At 39.5% G+C, this 15,031-nt stretch overlaps 1 protein-coding gene across 8 annotated transcripts in view; it reads left to right on the plus strand.

The window, feature by feature from the left end:
- Window positions 1–15,031, plus strand: part of LNPK (lunapark, ER junction formation factor) — a 170,881-nt gene that overhangs the window by 109,767 nt on the left and 46,083 nt on the right. For 5 of the 8 annotated variants that reach the window (XR_003554309.2, XR_003554310.2, XM_027786329.2 and 2 more), the window contains exons 1-4: window positions 6,292–6,381; window positions 10,171–10,252; window positions 11,508–11,552; window positions 12,758–12,945. Coding sequence is in view for 6 of the 8 variants with exons in the window: in XM_027786329.2 (XP_027642130.1) it covers window positions 10,226–10,252; window positions 11,508–11,552; window positions 12,758–12,945 (260 nt within the window). In the remaining 2 variants the exon portion in view is untranslated. Of the gene's footprint in view, window positions 1–6,291; window positions 6,382–10,168; window positions 10,253–11,507; window positions 11,553–12,757; window positions 12,946–15,031 lie in introns of those variants that run through there. The other 3 variants (XM_005237124.3, XM_055811338.1, XM_055811340.1) reach the window with 3 other exon arrangements.

The raw sequence follows: 15,031 nt of genomic DNA on the forward strand, positions 1-15,031 counted from the left end.
AGAAATATTTATTGTCCTATTTCTGGCATTCTGGGACTCTGTGGTTCCGTTTGGTTTCCAACCAGAACAAAGCTTATTAGCAGACCCAGCTCTTGGTACTTTGCGGAAAACAATTTTATATGTAAATTTAATACTTCACTGAAGTAAGCTCTTGTAACAATCAGGAGTATGTATGAAATGCATTTACTGTAGGTAAGGTTCTACCTATCATTTTGAGCAGTTATCAAAAGCAAAACATATGTACTAATTAGAACTTTCCTTCTCATTGCCTGTCTCCTCCAGCTTGACTAATAAGAAAGCACTCAAATGCAGTCAGGTTGAATAGATGGGATACCATTTCCGCACTTGTCTGTGCACTGCACACACACGCAGTGCCCCAGAAGGAAGGCTCGCTGCAGTAAGAACAGCACATTCTCATTCACCCCTTGAATCACATTTACTTGGTTCCAATTCCCATTATTTTTAATCAAGTAAAAATCCTCTTAAGGTCAACAGGAGTTTCATTCAAATTACTTCATAATTTGGCCCTTATTTTGTTGGGTTAGCTCTCACTTTGCCCAGTAGGCACAACCATATTAAAAAGGCTATTGGAAAGTATTCTTTATTTTATTTAGCTTGAAGGAAATAGATGTTAATAAAATTTAAGGATGTACTTATGTGTGTATTAGAGGAGGAATCCTGTTGAATCGGAACCCTGGTTTGTTTAAAGAGCAAACTGCTCCAGGAAGCAAAAATAATATAGCTTACAGGTATTAGTACAGCTCAACTACTTTCACTGAGAATAATCATGCTTTCATTTGGAGACTAGGGAAAATTGATTTAGTATGTTTTTTTACAGAACATTGAGTTATTGTTTATACAGTAATTTTTCTAACTATAAACATATATTATTCATTACAACCATTAAAGAGTCAAAAGCTTGAAATCATGCCCATCAGGGAAAAGAATGTACTTACGTGTGTATAATAACTGCTTCTAAAACTTCATACATGATTTGAAGCATAACTTATCTCAAATAGAGCCAAACCACCCTTCTGCTTCTCATGTGACAATTTTACACTAGGCTGCTTCTGTTTGTTCATGAGATCTTAATGATCAAATAAACATGCATTTCAGTGTTTTATAAGAAATCACTTTCCCAATTCATTATGCCACAAAAATAATCTGAAGTTTAACTATGTTCCTAAACATACTGTCAGAGATTTATAGTACTCAAATGAAGATGAGACTGCCATTCCTGCTTTAAATTTGATGCTCTTTCAGGTATGGAAAAGTTCGCACTCTAAGGTATCAACCAAGAGGTTTAAAATACTAAGATTTTTTTTTAATGTAAAGCTTTTAAAAGTTTACATTTTTGCCACAGAGCAATAATCAGCAAAATAATAACAGTAATAACAATAGTAACTATTGTAGTAGTAACAGCCATAGTTAATATAGCAACAGTGACAGCAATAGCAATAGGAAATAAAAGTAATAATAGTGTTAGTAATAATGATAGTAATTATTATTATTAATCAAAAGCAAAGGTCTTAATCACAACAAGAATACTTTATGGAATGCAAAAGTTGATCTTGGCTTCTTCTGATGATTGTATGCAATTGTTGAAAAGATTTTTATATGAACTTGGAATGCTATCTTTTGACCTGATGGATTATATATTTCTTTCCAAGGTAATAATTTATCAGGAAGAGTCAGATGCAAAGGACTTCATGGAAGTGCTGAAGTATTCAAATGCCCTACATTATAGAATACCAAAAAGCTCAGGGAATTAGAGGCAACTGTAAGAATACAGACATCTGACACTCCAAATATTACAGTTGGATCAGAACATCAGAAGCAGCATATACTATTACATATTAAAATAAAATGAAAGCTATGATATCTTCTTCAGTGCTCTTATTGCGGAATGCATTTCTAAAGCACATCTTGCCAAAATATGTCACTGGAGTCACCCCACTTCGGGAGCACCACCTTTTTTGTATGGTCTGAAATGATTCAAATGTCACAAATTAAATACAATTTACTTGGTTAATCCATTTTTAAGCCTTTCTTGCAACTTCCAGTTTATATCTGCCTCATGGCTTCAAGCCTCAACTCTTTCTAGCTCACCAATTCCCTCTACGAAAGCTCTACCAGTCCCTTGTAATCTGAAAAATTTTCTCTAGCTGTTTTCCCAGTCCCAGTCCTAATTGAAACCTGCAACAAAACAAGCCAAGAAAATAGTCTGGAGTCATTGGAATTGGTAATGTCAGTTAAGAGTGAAAGTGCAGATGTGATGTAACATTTACTATAGATATGCCCACACAAGGAAGTTATTAATTACATATGTATTTTCTTGCATTTGTAAAAAATAACATGTTCTTATATTACTTTATCAAATATATTATAAACTTTTTTTTTAAACCAAAGCTGAATTACACAGGACATTCAAAAACGTGTGTTAATTACTAAGTATTTATCATATACATGCACTCATTCTGTTCAAGATGTAGAGGACACAACGTCCAGGCCTCAAGCTACATGATCCATTGTTGACTTGATTCAGTTCTGGCTTATGCTAACACCTCTGGCTGCAGTATGTTCAGCTAAGGATGGGATGTAAGGGTGCTGCAGCAACCAAAATGCTGCCACCAACTCCATTTCACCAGTGGTGGTAGAGTAGCTTTGCAGGTGGAAAGCAGAGCAGTAGCAAGGAGTGCCTGGACTGTGTCCCTAACCGCTCAGTCTTGCTTTAATCACCGAGGTGCCCACAGGGCTTGAGGAAGTGGCCTGAAGCAAAGCTGTGCTCTTGAGGAATCCCCTGTGGCGTACAGCAGTGAGCATAGAATGGCTAACTGAAACAGAGTAACTGGGGCACAGTACCCCAGTTTTAGTCTGAGCAATGCAGCAATCAGCAGCACCTAATTTGCAAACTGCACTGACTAACAGAACGGTGAAATAACTGGTGAGATAGCGGCACACACAGACCATAATCAATATTGGTATGGGCAGTGGATTCTGTGATCTTAAAGCTATCTACATACCTTCATTTGCTGCAATCACATCTCCACGTGCAATGTAAACAATGGTTCTGCTTCAGCATCACAAATTTCCTAGCATCTAAATGAGTTAAACTACATAGCCTCGCTAGCCAGAGAAGTCCATAAGGGTGTACTTTAAGACAATGCTGAACATACTTTGGAAGGCTAAATAAAAACCCCCAAGTAAACACAAATTAGCAACACTCAGCTTTTCTTAACCAGACAGCATTCTCCTAAGGATGTATAGACCATGTATTTATTTAGAAAAATAAACTGGATTAGTAGGCTACATATATTGCTAACATATATGAGTGTTACGAATATTACCATGGAAAGCTCTTGTTGCAGGCAAAACAGTCTTAGGGTGTGAGACCAAAACCATTTTAAAAGAAGTTTATTACTGATTGTTCAGCATTCTGCATATAAAGGGACTGAAACTGCTAAGTGCTGTCCATGATGCTGGGAAAAATTCTGAAGTTGTACTCTGCTGTTAGAGTCGTTATGCAGAATTGGGTTAAACACCAATCCCACTGATAATGAAGGATTCCAAAGGGAATTTATTTAAGAGTTTTAAACACTCTGTAGGGGGCAGTTTTGAACCAGATTAATGAAAATTTTAAGCTGATTGATTCAAAGTTATGGTTTTATACTCAGTTTTATTATTCTCACCAGCTACATGGGCATAATTTCTTCTTTTAGGTAGATCTTGGCTCTGAAGCAAACAGGTAGCTGCATGCCATTATACTACATCACATGGTTGAGAGAATTACCTGCATGTAAAGTTCAATATTGGTAGCTAAAAATACTTTTAAAAAACTACCAGTTAGATAGATTCATAATTGTATAGCAGTGATTAGATCTTCATGGAGGAGGCCTGCATAAAAACCAGTTCTGCATCAAGGTCTAAGAACAGAAGCAGAGTCTGGGATTTCCCTCACAATTCTGGTTCAGTCCTGAATTGGACTTTTTTTTTTTTTTTCAATTGACAAGTCAATTTGCAGTGACTTGAAAATGTTTAAGACAATTCTGGAAAAAAAAGGGGAGAAGCTTCTTGGAGACACCAGTATTTGCTGCAGCATTTTAAAAAGCCTTTAAATATGATCTCATCATTATTTAGGTTTATTTTAAGTGGATACTATGTTACACTGAAAAAAGATGTTAGTACACTTAGATGTGTTAACTTAAAAAGTAAGATTTACATCAGCTTCTCTCCAGCAACATACTACCTTGAAGTATCAAAACCAGGAGTGGACTATAGCTGTATTTCATCTTGAAACTAAAAAGGAAGACATCCTCTCAGCAGAGAGATAGTCATTGCTACAAGGATTTAAGTAGATGTGGCTCTAGAGTGCAAGCTGAAGAGGAGAGGGTCAGTCACTGAGTTTTTTTCCACTTTGAAAGGAAGGAACAGTCTAGGTCTCAATGAGGGCAATAAAGGTGTAGATGTAGGTGACCTCTGCAATCAACAGCAGAGCATTTCTAGCATAGTCAGTAGCTCTGCATTGACTGACATTATTTTGCTTTGAATGAACTTACTTGAAGCCCATTCTCTAGACCACAATTTGCAGCTGAAGTTTTAATTAGCTGATACTGTAGCTAGCTAATAATGTACTGCAGCAAGATTCACCAGAACACTGGCAGAAGCTAAAAGGATTAATTTCCCTATGTCAAAATCAAGAATGAATGCCTGGCAGATAGTAGGCTTCAGAAGTTCTACTACTTGAAACTGATTGCATTGCCTGGAAATGTGGTGGGATACCTTGTTTGTCCTCCCTTAAAAGCCCGGCCTATTTTGTTTGGATTTGAATTCTTTTTAAAATGGATGTATGGTGTCTGGCTGGAATGGAGTTGATATTCTTCCTAGCAGTCCATATGCTACTGTGGTTTGGATTCTGTGGCTAAAACAGCACTGATAACACAGCAGCATTTTGGCTGCTGCTGAACAGTACTTGCAGTGTCAGGCTTTTCTCTTTTTCCTGCTCTGCACCCTTAGTGACTGGGCAGGGAGCGGGTAAGAAGCTGGGACAGTAAACAGCCAGGACAGCAGACTCAAATTGGCTAAAGGGATATTCCATACCATACAATATCATGCTCAGCAATAAAACTGACATAGCAGAATAAGGAGGCGGGGGGGTTTGTCTTCCAGGGTAAACAATTGCTTGAAGACTGGCTAGGCATTGGTCTGCTTGTGGGAGGTGAGTTGTTTCCCTTGCATCACTTATTTCCTTTCCTTCCCTTACTAAACTCTCTTTTAACCCAACCCACAAGCTTTCTTACTTTTGCTCTTCCTAGTCTCTTCCCCCCATCCCCCTGAGGGGGAGTGAGCAGGAGGTTGGGGGGGTGTTTACCTGCTGGCCACGGTCAATCCACCAGGACTGGAAAAACCCCCAGCGTTTACAGGCTGTGTTATCATGGTCAGGGTCAGCTGCAGGTACACAGCTTCTGCATTGGAATTTCTACGTCAGAGCTATTTGAAGGACTTTCTTCCACATCTGTGTATGTGCTCCCAGTTGTGTAGCTGTAGCGGTACAATTTCCGAGCGGTGGACTGAAGGCCGTGTGTGAGAAACACAGTGCAAACAGAGCAAGAATTCTTTGTTCCTCAGTCCTCTTGGCATGGGACAAGTGATGATATATGTCAGCCAAGAAGTAGTGCCACCTACACAAACTGATAAATGTAGAGAAGAGAAAGGACACTGCTATTACAAAAATGTAAATTAAAGAAATACAGAACGCTGCTTCTCTTCTGAGTAAGCTCAACGGCTGCCCACTGCGGTGAAGGCAGACAGTGAGAGCAGGTGTCTTCTGTGACCCTGAGGTGCTGCCAGCGCCTGTCATGGAGCAAACACATCCAGCATAGGTTTTTTGTCAGCACCTGCTTCACTGGTAGAGGCTAAACATAAATGTGCCAAGCACCTTCGGCAAACTTTCACACGCCAGTTCGATCCTCACGTTCTCAGGTTTTAGTGTCAAAACACTTTTCTGTAAACCAGTACCAGGAAAAGCCGCTGGAGGACGGGGTCGGCCTCACCAGCCCCGCCCGCGGTGGCGACGGGACCGCGGTGGCGGCGGAACGGCAGTGACCGCCCACTTCGACTTGGCTCAGCATAGCTACCCAGGATACCGTGCCGCGGCCCTGATGCGCCGGGCTGCAAGACACGGCCGGAAACTGCTACACGGGCCGGGCCGGGCCGGGCCGGGCCTGACTGACTGACGCCCTCGTTCCAGCGCGCCCCGCGGCAGCGAGGTGCTGATTGGCTGTCAGGGCCGCGCGGGGCCTGATGGGAGCGGCGCCCAGGCAGCTACGCCCCTCCTTCGGCGGGCGGCGGCGGCGGCGGGATGCACGGCCCGGTCCGCGGCAGGTACGTGCTGTCGGCGGGGGCGGGGAGCGGCCCGGCCCGGCCCCGAGCGGCTCCGCAGTTGGGGGACTGGCGCTGCCCGGGACCTCGGCTTGGGCCCCGCGTCCTCGGGGGCTGCAGCGGAGCAGGGCGGGCGGGTGGGTGGGCGGCCGGTGCCCCCGCTCTCTCCCGCCTCTCCGCGGGCGGCCGGGCCGCTGCTGGGGAGCGGGGTGGTGGCGAGCCGGGGCGCAGCTTCGGGTGAGGAGGCCGCCGGTGTGGGGAGGGGCGGCGGAGCCGATCGGTTTTCTCATCTGGCCGGAAAGACAGGCGCCGGGCGCCGCCGGTGAACCCTGCTGCCGGCCTTCGGGCCGCTCCCCGGGCCGCTGGCGGCCGTTCTCGCAGGCTTCAAATGAGGCGCCTGGCCCACCCGCTCCTTGCTCCGTCGCTTGGGAGTCTCGGGGGGGAACAGCTAATTGGCCTTGTTAATGAAGGCTTTGCAAAGCATCGGAGCCCCGTAGGATGCTTCCGGACAGAAGCAGCTGAAAATCAATATGGATTTTCATATTTCATTCTCAAAATGGATAAAGTTCAGTAACGTGTTCCGACTGATAGGTTCTAGGCAGGTTGGCAGTAGGTGCTGGGCGATGCTCCTGGGTTTGCTTTGCTGGCTTCTGTGTCCACTGGGCTCGTAGCTGGAGAAGCGTGTAGTCAGTGTGGAAGTTTCTGAGGTCAGTAAATTGTGGGAGAACGCGAATCTTTGGTGGAAACTTTGTGAGCAGGACTGGAGATTCAATTTGGAGCTTGTGTTCTTTGTAATTGTAATCTGAAAATATTTACATAAAATGAAGTTTGCTAAGTTTACAAAAAACCTCATGTAAAGAATGTTCCCTTTTCCTTCAGGAGAAAGGGCTACGTGTCTGTGTGCAAGTTTCTTATGACTTGTGTTGATGTTATGCAGTCTGGAATTTCAGCATGTCAGTTATTAAAATTTATTTTGGAGACTGATTTTTTTTTTTGAGAGCTTTTCGTCTTAAGCCATCAACAACAAGCTTGAAGAAATTTGAGACTGACCTGATAAAAGTGTAATGAGATCATCAAACTATTTTCTCCATCTGGATGAATAGGTTGCTGGATGACTTCTGTAATTGTGCATGATTCATCCCACTTTCAAAACTTTTTCTGCTCTGGTACTCTTATTGTGGCACTCTTGCTTTGCTTTTTCCTAATTGAATTGCATGGTTTTGGGGTAGAGGAGATATTATCAGAAAATTTTTTTTGAGAGGCAGGTAATAAAATTGGTAATAGTGTTTTCTTAAACATCTGCATTAAGTGTTTCTTAATATTTCTGTGGTCTGTTTTAAGCCTAGGGCTAGGAAATGTTGCAGCTATCATGTATTAAATCAGTGATAATGTTCGTGGAAACAAGTCCAATTGCAGCCATGCTTTGGGGGTGGAAAGGACAGCTCAATGCTAAAGAAATGCAGTGTTCAGAAGGAAAAAGTGCTGAGCAATGGTTTGGTGGTTAGAGCATGGGAAGGAAGGAGACTTGTGGAAGTCTTCTTTCTATGAACAGTAGGATAGTAGAGGTAGCTATGTGGAGTGGCAGGTGAGGAGGAACCAGGGGAGTTTGAAGCAGCTGAAGACAATTTTGAGTTTTCATATCAGAAAGAAGAGAAGGAAAGAAAACATCTGAGGTACTCCATAGAAACCATAGAAAATTCTCCATCTCCCAGCTAAGGATTTCATGACTAAACTGTAAATGTGACTCTTATTAAGGGACTGGGGCCATACCTCTTTGGGGAAGGGTTTTGGTAGTGTTACTGACTTGCAAAGCAGCATATGTAAAGGCTGTCAGCATCATAGTTCATGTAAAATTATGCGCACGGTGACACTTGTCAAACCTGTTTCTCTTCCATGTATCTGCCAGATATTTTAAAAAACATATGTAGAGGTAGCAGTGAATGTGTTATTGACAAAGGTCTGTGTCACCAATGGCTCACAGATAACCTATGCCCAAAAGATCTTCTAACACTTCTACTGCAGAGGTTCTCAAACCATGGCCTGAAGGAAAATGGCACACACAAACGCCGTGTGAGCATCTCATTGTCTCTGTGTGTCCACAGCTGAGAGCTACTGTTGCTTCTAACAACAGTGGCGGTGATTAGAAAACAAACTAGATTTGGAACCTTGTGCTAAGTTTACAAACTTCTTGATTGGCTATTTAACATAGCTTTCATATTGTTTTGCAATAAAGGTACTATCTGTATCTGTAGAAATATTTGCAAAGAAAGTATCTGCTCAGATCTGCTGCAATACCCGTCATGCGGAAACTTGCCTATAACTGCAAAGTGAACAATTGCATAAAATTCTTAGTGTTAGATTGAGTGTTTGAAAAATAAATATTGCTGCTGTTTTATTGAGGTGAGTTGCTATATAGTAGTGATTATTTTGAGAATTTACTTGAATCCAAGGGGTAATTGTGCTTTTTCTGTGGCTCACCTCTTTGTGCCAGTGATTTGGCGGGAGCAGGGCTAATCTGTCCATCTGTTCTAGCTTGGTTTTGGCAGCATTTCAAATTGGGATTTCCTTATCTTTAAGGATTGTTTTTTGAAATCATAGGCTCTGTAGTTCTGGATTCTGAAGTCCTTGATATTCTTAAAGGGTGAAGAGATTACTGTACTATGGTAGCATTTGTGCTACTGAGCCGTGTGTATCCTACATTATATTAATTTGTTCTGACAGCCTCAGACAACTTGGAGGCAAATTTGAATTGAAATGATGTTTCTTTGTCTTATTTTTTGGCCAAAGGTAACTTAATAAGATAAGAATCACTTACATTTCTGCCTAACTGGATCGGTGCTTTGTTTTAGTAAGCCTTGCTGTTTCATTCCAGAGTTAAAAAGGTTTGATCCCTAGTTGAGATTCAGCAGTAGTTTACTGTTGGGGTTGCTATGAACTGATCACTTTTTCATTCACTGGATAAAAAATTGTAAATTAAGTGACTGGAGAGAAATTCTGCCATCCTAAGGTTCAAAGTCAGTTGATTTCAACTACCTGCTGTTGGAGAGCTGCTACACTTTTGATTCCAGAACCAACACCTGAATTGTCAAATTAGTGCTGTTCCAGGTTTGTCTAGGGTGAGCTGTGCAGTGTTTGCACGTTTGGAATTGCTTTAGGGCCATTTGATGTGCTGGTGACTGCATTGTGTATTGTGTGCAGGGGAGACCTGCCAGTGTAGTGCTTTCCTAGAGCAAGTGGAATCTCTTTGAAACTGATTATTTGAACTTAAAACTGATCATACAGAGGAAGAACAGTAGTGTTATTCAATATGTTCTTGTTGATGAGAGCATGAGAAGAAAGTATATTTGTTGGAGATGAACTTTCTTACAAATAGGATATTAATGCTGAATAACTAGAGTGACAACTGAAAAGGGATGTTAAGAGATGCTTATGAGCAGCAGAGGAAATAATTGGAAAACAGTTTCTTAAATAATCCTGCTTAAGTTTTTAAGTTTTTAGAATTGTTTTTCTGCTGGAGAATTTTGGTGACTTTAGTGTAATTTTGTGTTTCCATTTTTGAGGACTATGGTTAAATATTTCCAAAGTAAAAATAAGTTTGGCTGCAGCAAGGCTGATCAGCTGACTTAGGAGATGGCCTACAAAATAGAAGACTGCATTTTAAAATAACATATTGGTAGATAACTAGGCAGTGGCTTTATGCGATGCTTTTGTTCCTTTAAATATTGGAATAAATTTGTGCATCTTGGACTATGCTGTTAGATCACTCCTAAGCACTTAATGCTTCACTTCTAGCTGTGAATTCTTGTAGAAGATTGATAGCTTTGCCAACATTTGTCCACAAAAGAAGATGGGTGGATTACTTTCAAGATGGAGGGTAAGTAAAATTATGTAGCAGTATAATAATCTTTAGTTTGGAAGATGGGAGTACATGGGACATGTTTCTTAATGCCTGTTGGCTGACTGTTAATACCGAATGTTAGTGCTGAACTTTTCCCATTAATATGTCACTTAAAGTCCAGTAGTGAGATACAGTGACCAAAAATATTATCTGCCAGATCGCTAAACTGAAAATGTGTAGCTGTCCTTTATTTCCTTTGCAATACCAGGGCTGGGACTGGTTTGGTTAACAACTTACAGAAATGTTTTAACTCTTTCTGTAAATCTGAAGAGTTTTTTGGTGCTTATTGGGATAGATACAGCAGCATCTGTGACTTGAAAGATTGATGGCTGTTTCAGGTCAAAATGGATACATTCAGAATATCATTCTGCATCTGTGTTAACAAATATTTTGGTAGCTGTGTGTATCTATGCAAGTCTTCCTAACTGCTTTTATTGGCTTGTATATTATTGAATGGTGTACTGAGTTTGAGGAAGAGGCATGAGGCTTTTAACTACTCTTCTGGCAGGTGCAAGTTGTTAGTCTGGGTTTGCCTTTGCATATTATCAATTGATTTCAGAGCCTTTTGTACAAAACTCCTTTAAAGGCAAAAGTTTAGGTGAAATTCAGTTTCATGTAATAGAAAGAAACTCGCTTTCATGATCATGCGATTTGGGCTATGGTTTTTGAATTTGTGGCCTGAAGGATGGGGGAAGATAATGGCTTTATAGTTCTCAGAACTAAGGAAAGATTCCTAGAAGGTGAATTCCAAGTTGCTTCTAAGGGGAATTTTACTAGAGATGATAATGCTTATTTGCAGTTGCTTATAATTTATTTAGAGCATGTGTCTTTGTGCGGAATTAACAGTCATAAAAAGTGTAATATATGGGAAGCCCTAACCTGAGAATTTATCTTTGTTTTGCCTATCCTCTCTACTTATCAACTATCTCCTTGTTTTACTTCCCACCCACACATCCGTTATGGCTGTACATGCATTATAGGTTTTAATCTCTTGTGGTGCAGGAGAGGAGCCTTCAGTTAATAACAATACCAACTGTAAAACAGTGATTCATTACAGTACCTTCTATTTGTCACTATTAAAGTAGGAAAGCTTCTTAGCTTTATGTGAAATAGATAATACATTAATCTGTTAAGAATAGATCTGTGTTAGGAAGCTGTTAATGTACAGTAATCCTCAAAATACTGACTTTTTTTTTAGTGAGATTAACATCTTTGTTCTTTCTCTTGTAAGCAGGCAAAGCCTTCCACTGTAGAAGTATTAGAGAAAATTGATAAGGTAGGTATTTGCTTTTTGGTGTGTTGTTTGCTTTTTGTTTAGAAATACGCATTTTTTGCTGGCTGTGTATTTCTTTCACATTAGGTAAAACACTGTCATGGAATTTAAAATTATTTTGGTAAGTATTCAAGTTGGATGTACTACAGATTTTGAGTTTCAGATGGACTGCTACCTTTTTTCCCCTTAGTCATTTAACAAAAGAACCATAATGTATAACAGATTGTGAGAAACTACAGTTTAAATATTTAGAGAGTCTGAAATGAGAATGAATGTGAAGTTGGCTTGATTACACAATTTAATTATAACTAATGGTTAAACTCCTGTGTAATGGAAAATGTCACTAACGCAAAGTTCCATTCGTCAGGCTCATTAGAAAAGCTTCAATGTATGGTCTTAAGTGTAAGAGTTGTAACTGTGGTAGTAGTAAATAAGGTCAGGGGCAGAGTAACTGAATAGACGGTTCAGTAATCAATTGTGATTTTTAGCTAGCATTTGTGACAGATGTCTGTACTCTATGGGGAAATTAACTGTTTTGAAATATGCTGTTGATATTTTTTGTTTTCCTTTTAATGAAAGTGTGAGTATTCCTATTGTCACTTGAAATGCAGTCAAAATGGTAACATAACAGAGCATTGCTTGATCACTTATTAATATGCCAAAAAGCAACATTCAGATGTCCAGGTTTTCACTCTTGATGTGAGGAGGATACTGAAATGAAAGCATGTGAAGTGACAAAGAGGTTTCAGCAATTTGTTAGTAGAAAAGTATTAAATGAATTTATTAAATATTAATAGAAAAGTATTAACAGCATTTGAAATTCCACAGGTGCCTGATGAAAGTTTTAGTAAGCAAAGTATGGTTAGTGATTTATCTTATCATAAAGACTGCCATTCATACTAGCATTTTCCTCTTGTCCCAAATACACTAATGCATTACAAAAAGGAAAAAGTGCTGATCTGTAATACTTCTTCCCAATAACGACGTGTTACTACTAGTACAGTGCAAATGGCCCACATCGAAACCTTAATAGTGTGAAGTATTTATGCTATGAGTTACCTTTGTGCAAATATTGTTTATCAAAAAGCTGCTTGATGTTTCTAATCAAGTATCAAATTGATATGGGTAATTTTAGAAAACAATTAAAGCCAGCTTTGTAAAAATGCCCACTGATTTCACTAAGAAGGTTGAACCCTATTTATTTACAGGAAATACAGACATTAGAAGAATTTAGAGAAAAAAATCAGAGGCTACAGAAACTATGGGTTGGAAGGCTGCTTCTCTACTCTTCAGTTCTTTACCTTATCACCTGCCTAATTGTATATTTCTGGTGTCTTCCTGATGAATGGACAGAAAGGTTGATTATGACACTTCCATTTTTTGCATTTCCATTGATGTAAGTAAATATGTCTTTTTTTCTTTTTCTAACTGCTGTTCTTTTGATAAAAGGAGATGGGAAATACATCTCAGCAGGGGTTTAGGTTTGCTTTTGACAATCCATGAGTTGTCATAACTTTTTTTTCTTGTGAAATAAATCCAAGTAGCTAGGCAGACACTTTCTTTGAAAGAAATGTCTCTTATAGGTCTGGTTTTAGTGTAGAACTAAGTCTTACCATTAAAAGGTATTAGCATCTGAAGTTACTTGGCTTATTAAAATTATTAAAATAATAGACACAGACCTGTATCTGGACACCTGCAATATAAGCAGATGAGCATTATCTTGGGTTTTATGTCTAGTGCTATTTGGGAAAGTAACGCTGCTATATGAAAGTGACCTAAGATACATTGCCTGTATGTAAAATACAGTGTATAAAATTGGGAAAAAAAATACAAGAATGAATGGAGAAACTTACTTTTGCATGTTAGGTGACTGTTAACACAGAAGAACTTGAAAGGTCATCAGCCTAAATATGTTGAGAACTAGTTTTCTGTAATTAGCTGTTTTTCTGGAAAATTGTTGACTGTAGTCTTCAACCAGAAAATATCCTAACATCATTGGGTATTGTATAGTTTTTTTTGTTCCCCTGAGCTGTTTGGCTGCTGATCCTCATGAGTGGCTTTTGTTTTCTAAGACAACTGCTTTTCTAAAAATAAAAAAAATGGGCTCCCACTTCACTAAACTGCTGCTTTCCTGCCTTCCCTTCCCCCAGACTACCAAGGAGGAGAAGCTGCCTACTGAGCATCTTTCCTACCGACAGGGACCACAGTGCATTTGCTAATTTGTTGAAATGAACATCATAGATACTGTCTATTTGTACAGCATCTTTGTATGAAAACATGACTTGTCAGTACCCTAGCTTTAGACTTGAAAGGCAAAGTTGAATGTAAATACTTAAGGTTCTGTGAGTTTGAGTAGTATGGGTCAGCATAACATAACCTGCAAAAAACATCGACTTGAAGATGCTTTTTCTAAGTCATACTGTGCTATGCATAATATACTAATACGCTGCTGCTACAGAATCCTGTGGAGAAGATTCATGGGCAGCAATATCTTGACTGGAAAGGATTAATACAGAAATTAAAGCTCAAATTAATCTTTGGCAGCAATATGAATTGATTTTGTTCTTAAGGACAAGGATTTGAAAGTCCTTGTTGTTAGCATGTGAGGCTTGCTCATGCTAGTAGGGGAAGCCTGTGGGAGAGGAAGTATTACCAGCCTCCCTTCACTTAGGTGTGTTAGGATTAGTGTAGCAATGAAAACTTGTATTCCTGGAGGTGGTGACTTCTAGTGCTGTGGTGTGAATTTTCACATTGGGTTTTTAGTCTCTAGTTTGTCCTTCAATTATTTATTTTTTTTTTAAAGGTAGGTTTCTGTAAAATTTAAATTGGATATCAGTTTACTAACACTTAGAATTAGACTGTTGTTCTCTTATGATGTGCAACTGTTTTATCTGATTTTTTCTCTTAAGCTTGTTCCCCTTCAGCTTTTTTTGGCAGATATGAATGGCAAGTAACTGCCAGCTTGTCTTTGTTCTCGGTCAAGAGGTGACTCCATGCTGAATGCCTGGTGCCACCCAGTAATAACTCTAGAGATTTTTTCAGTCCTAATCAAACTGGAATATGTCTGCCTTTTCCAGCTTGCAGTCAGTCACCAACTTGTTTGTGCCTTAGGTCATTCCCTTAGGGTCTCAGCAAGTTACTGATGCTGGTAGTGTGAGTTAAGTTCTGGGAATATGTAACATCATTAATTTTAAATGTATATAAAAAAATATTAGCATGTTAGAACGATGCTATTCTTGAAGTGATTTTCTTTTGAATTGGATTGTTTCATCTTGCATGTTCTGATTTTCAGAGAAATATGTTTTTATTTTGTAAAATTGGTTTGAAATGGTCTGCTATTAAACTTTCACCTCAAAGTTCTTAAAGAGAAAATGTTATTTCATGAAGTCCTGCCATATATCTGTTAGCTTAGAATACAGCTTTAGGTAGAATACTCTTTATTAAGCATACAGTAAAAAAAAAAAGTAATGCTTTTGCCTGTG

This window comes from Falco peregrinus, chromosome 8, assembly GCF_023634155.1.
Source record: "Falco peregrinus isolate bFalPer1 chromosome 8, bFalPer1.pri, whole genome shotgun sequence".
NCBI lineage: Eukaryota > Metazoa > Chordata > Aves > Falconiformes > Falconidae > Falco > Falco peregrinus.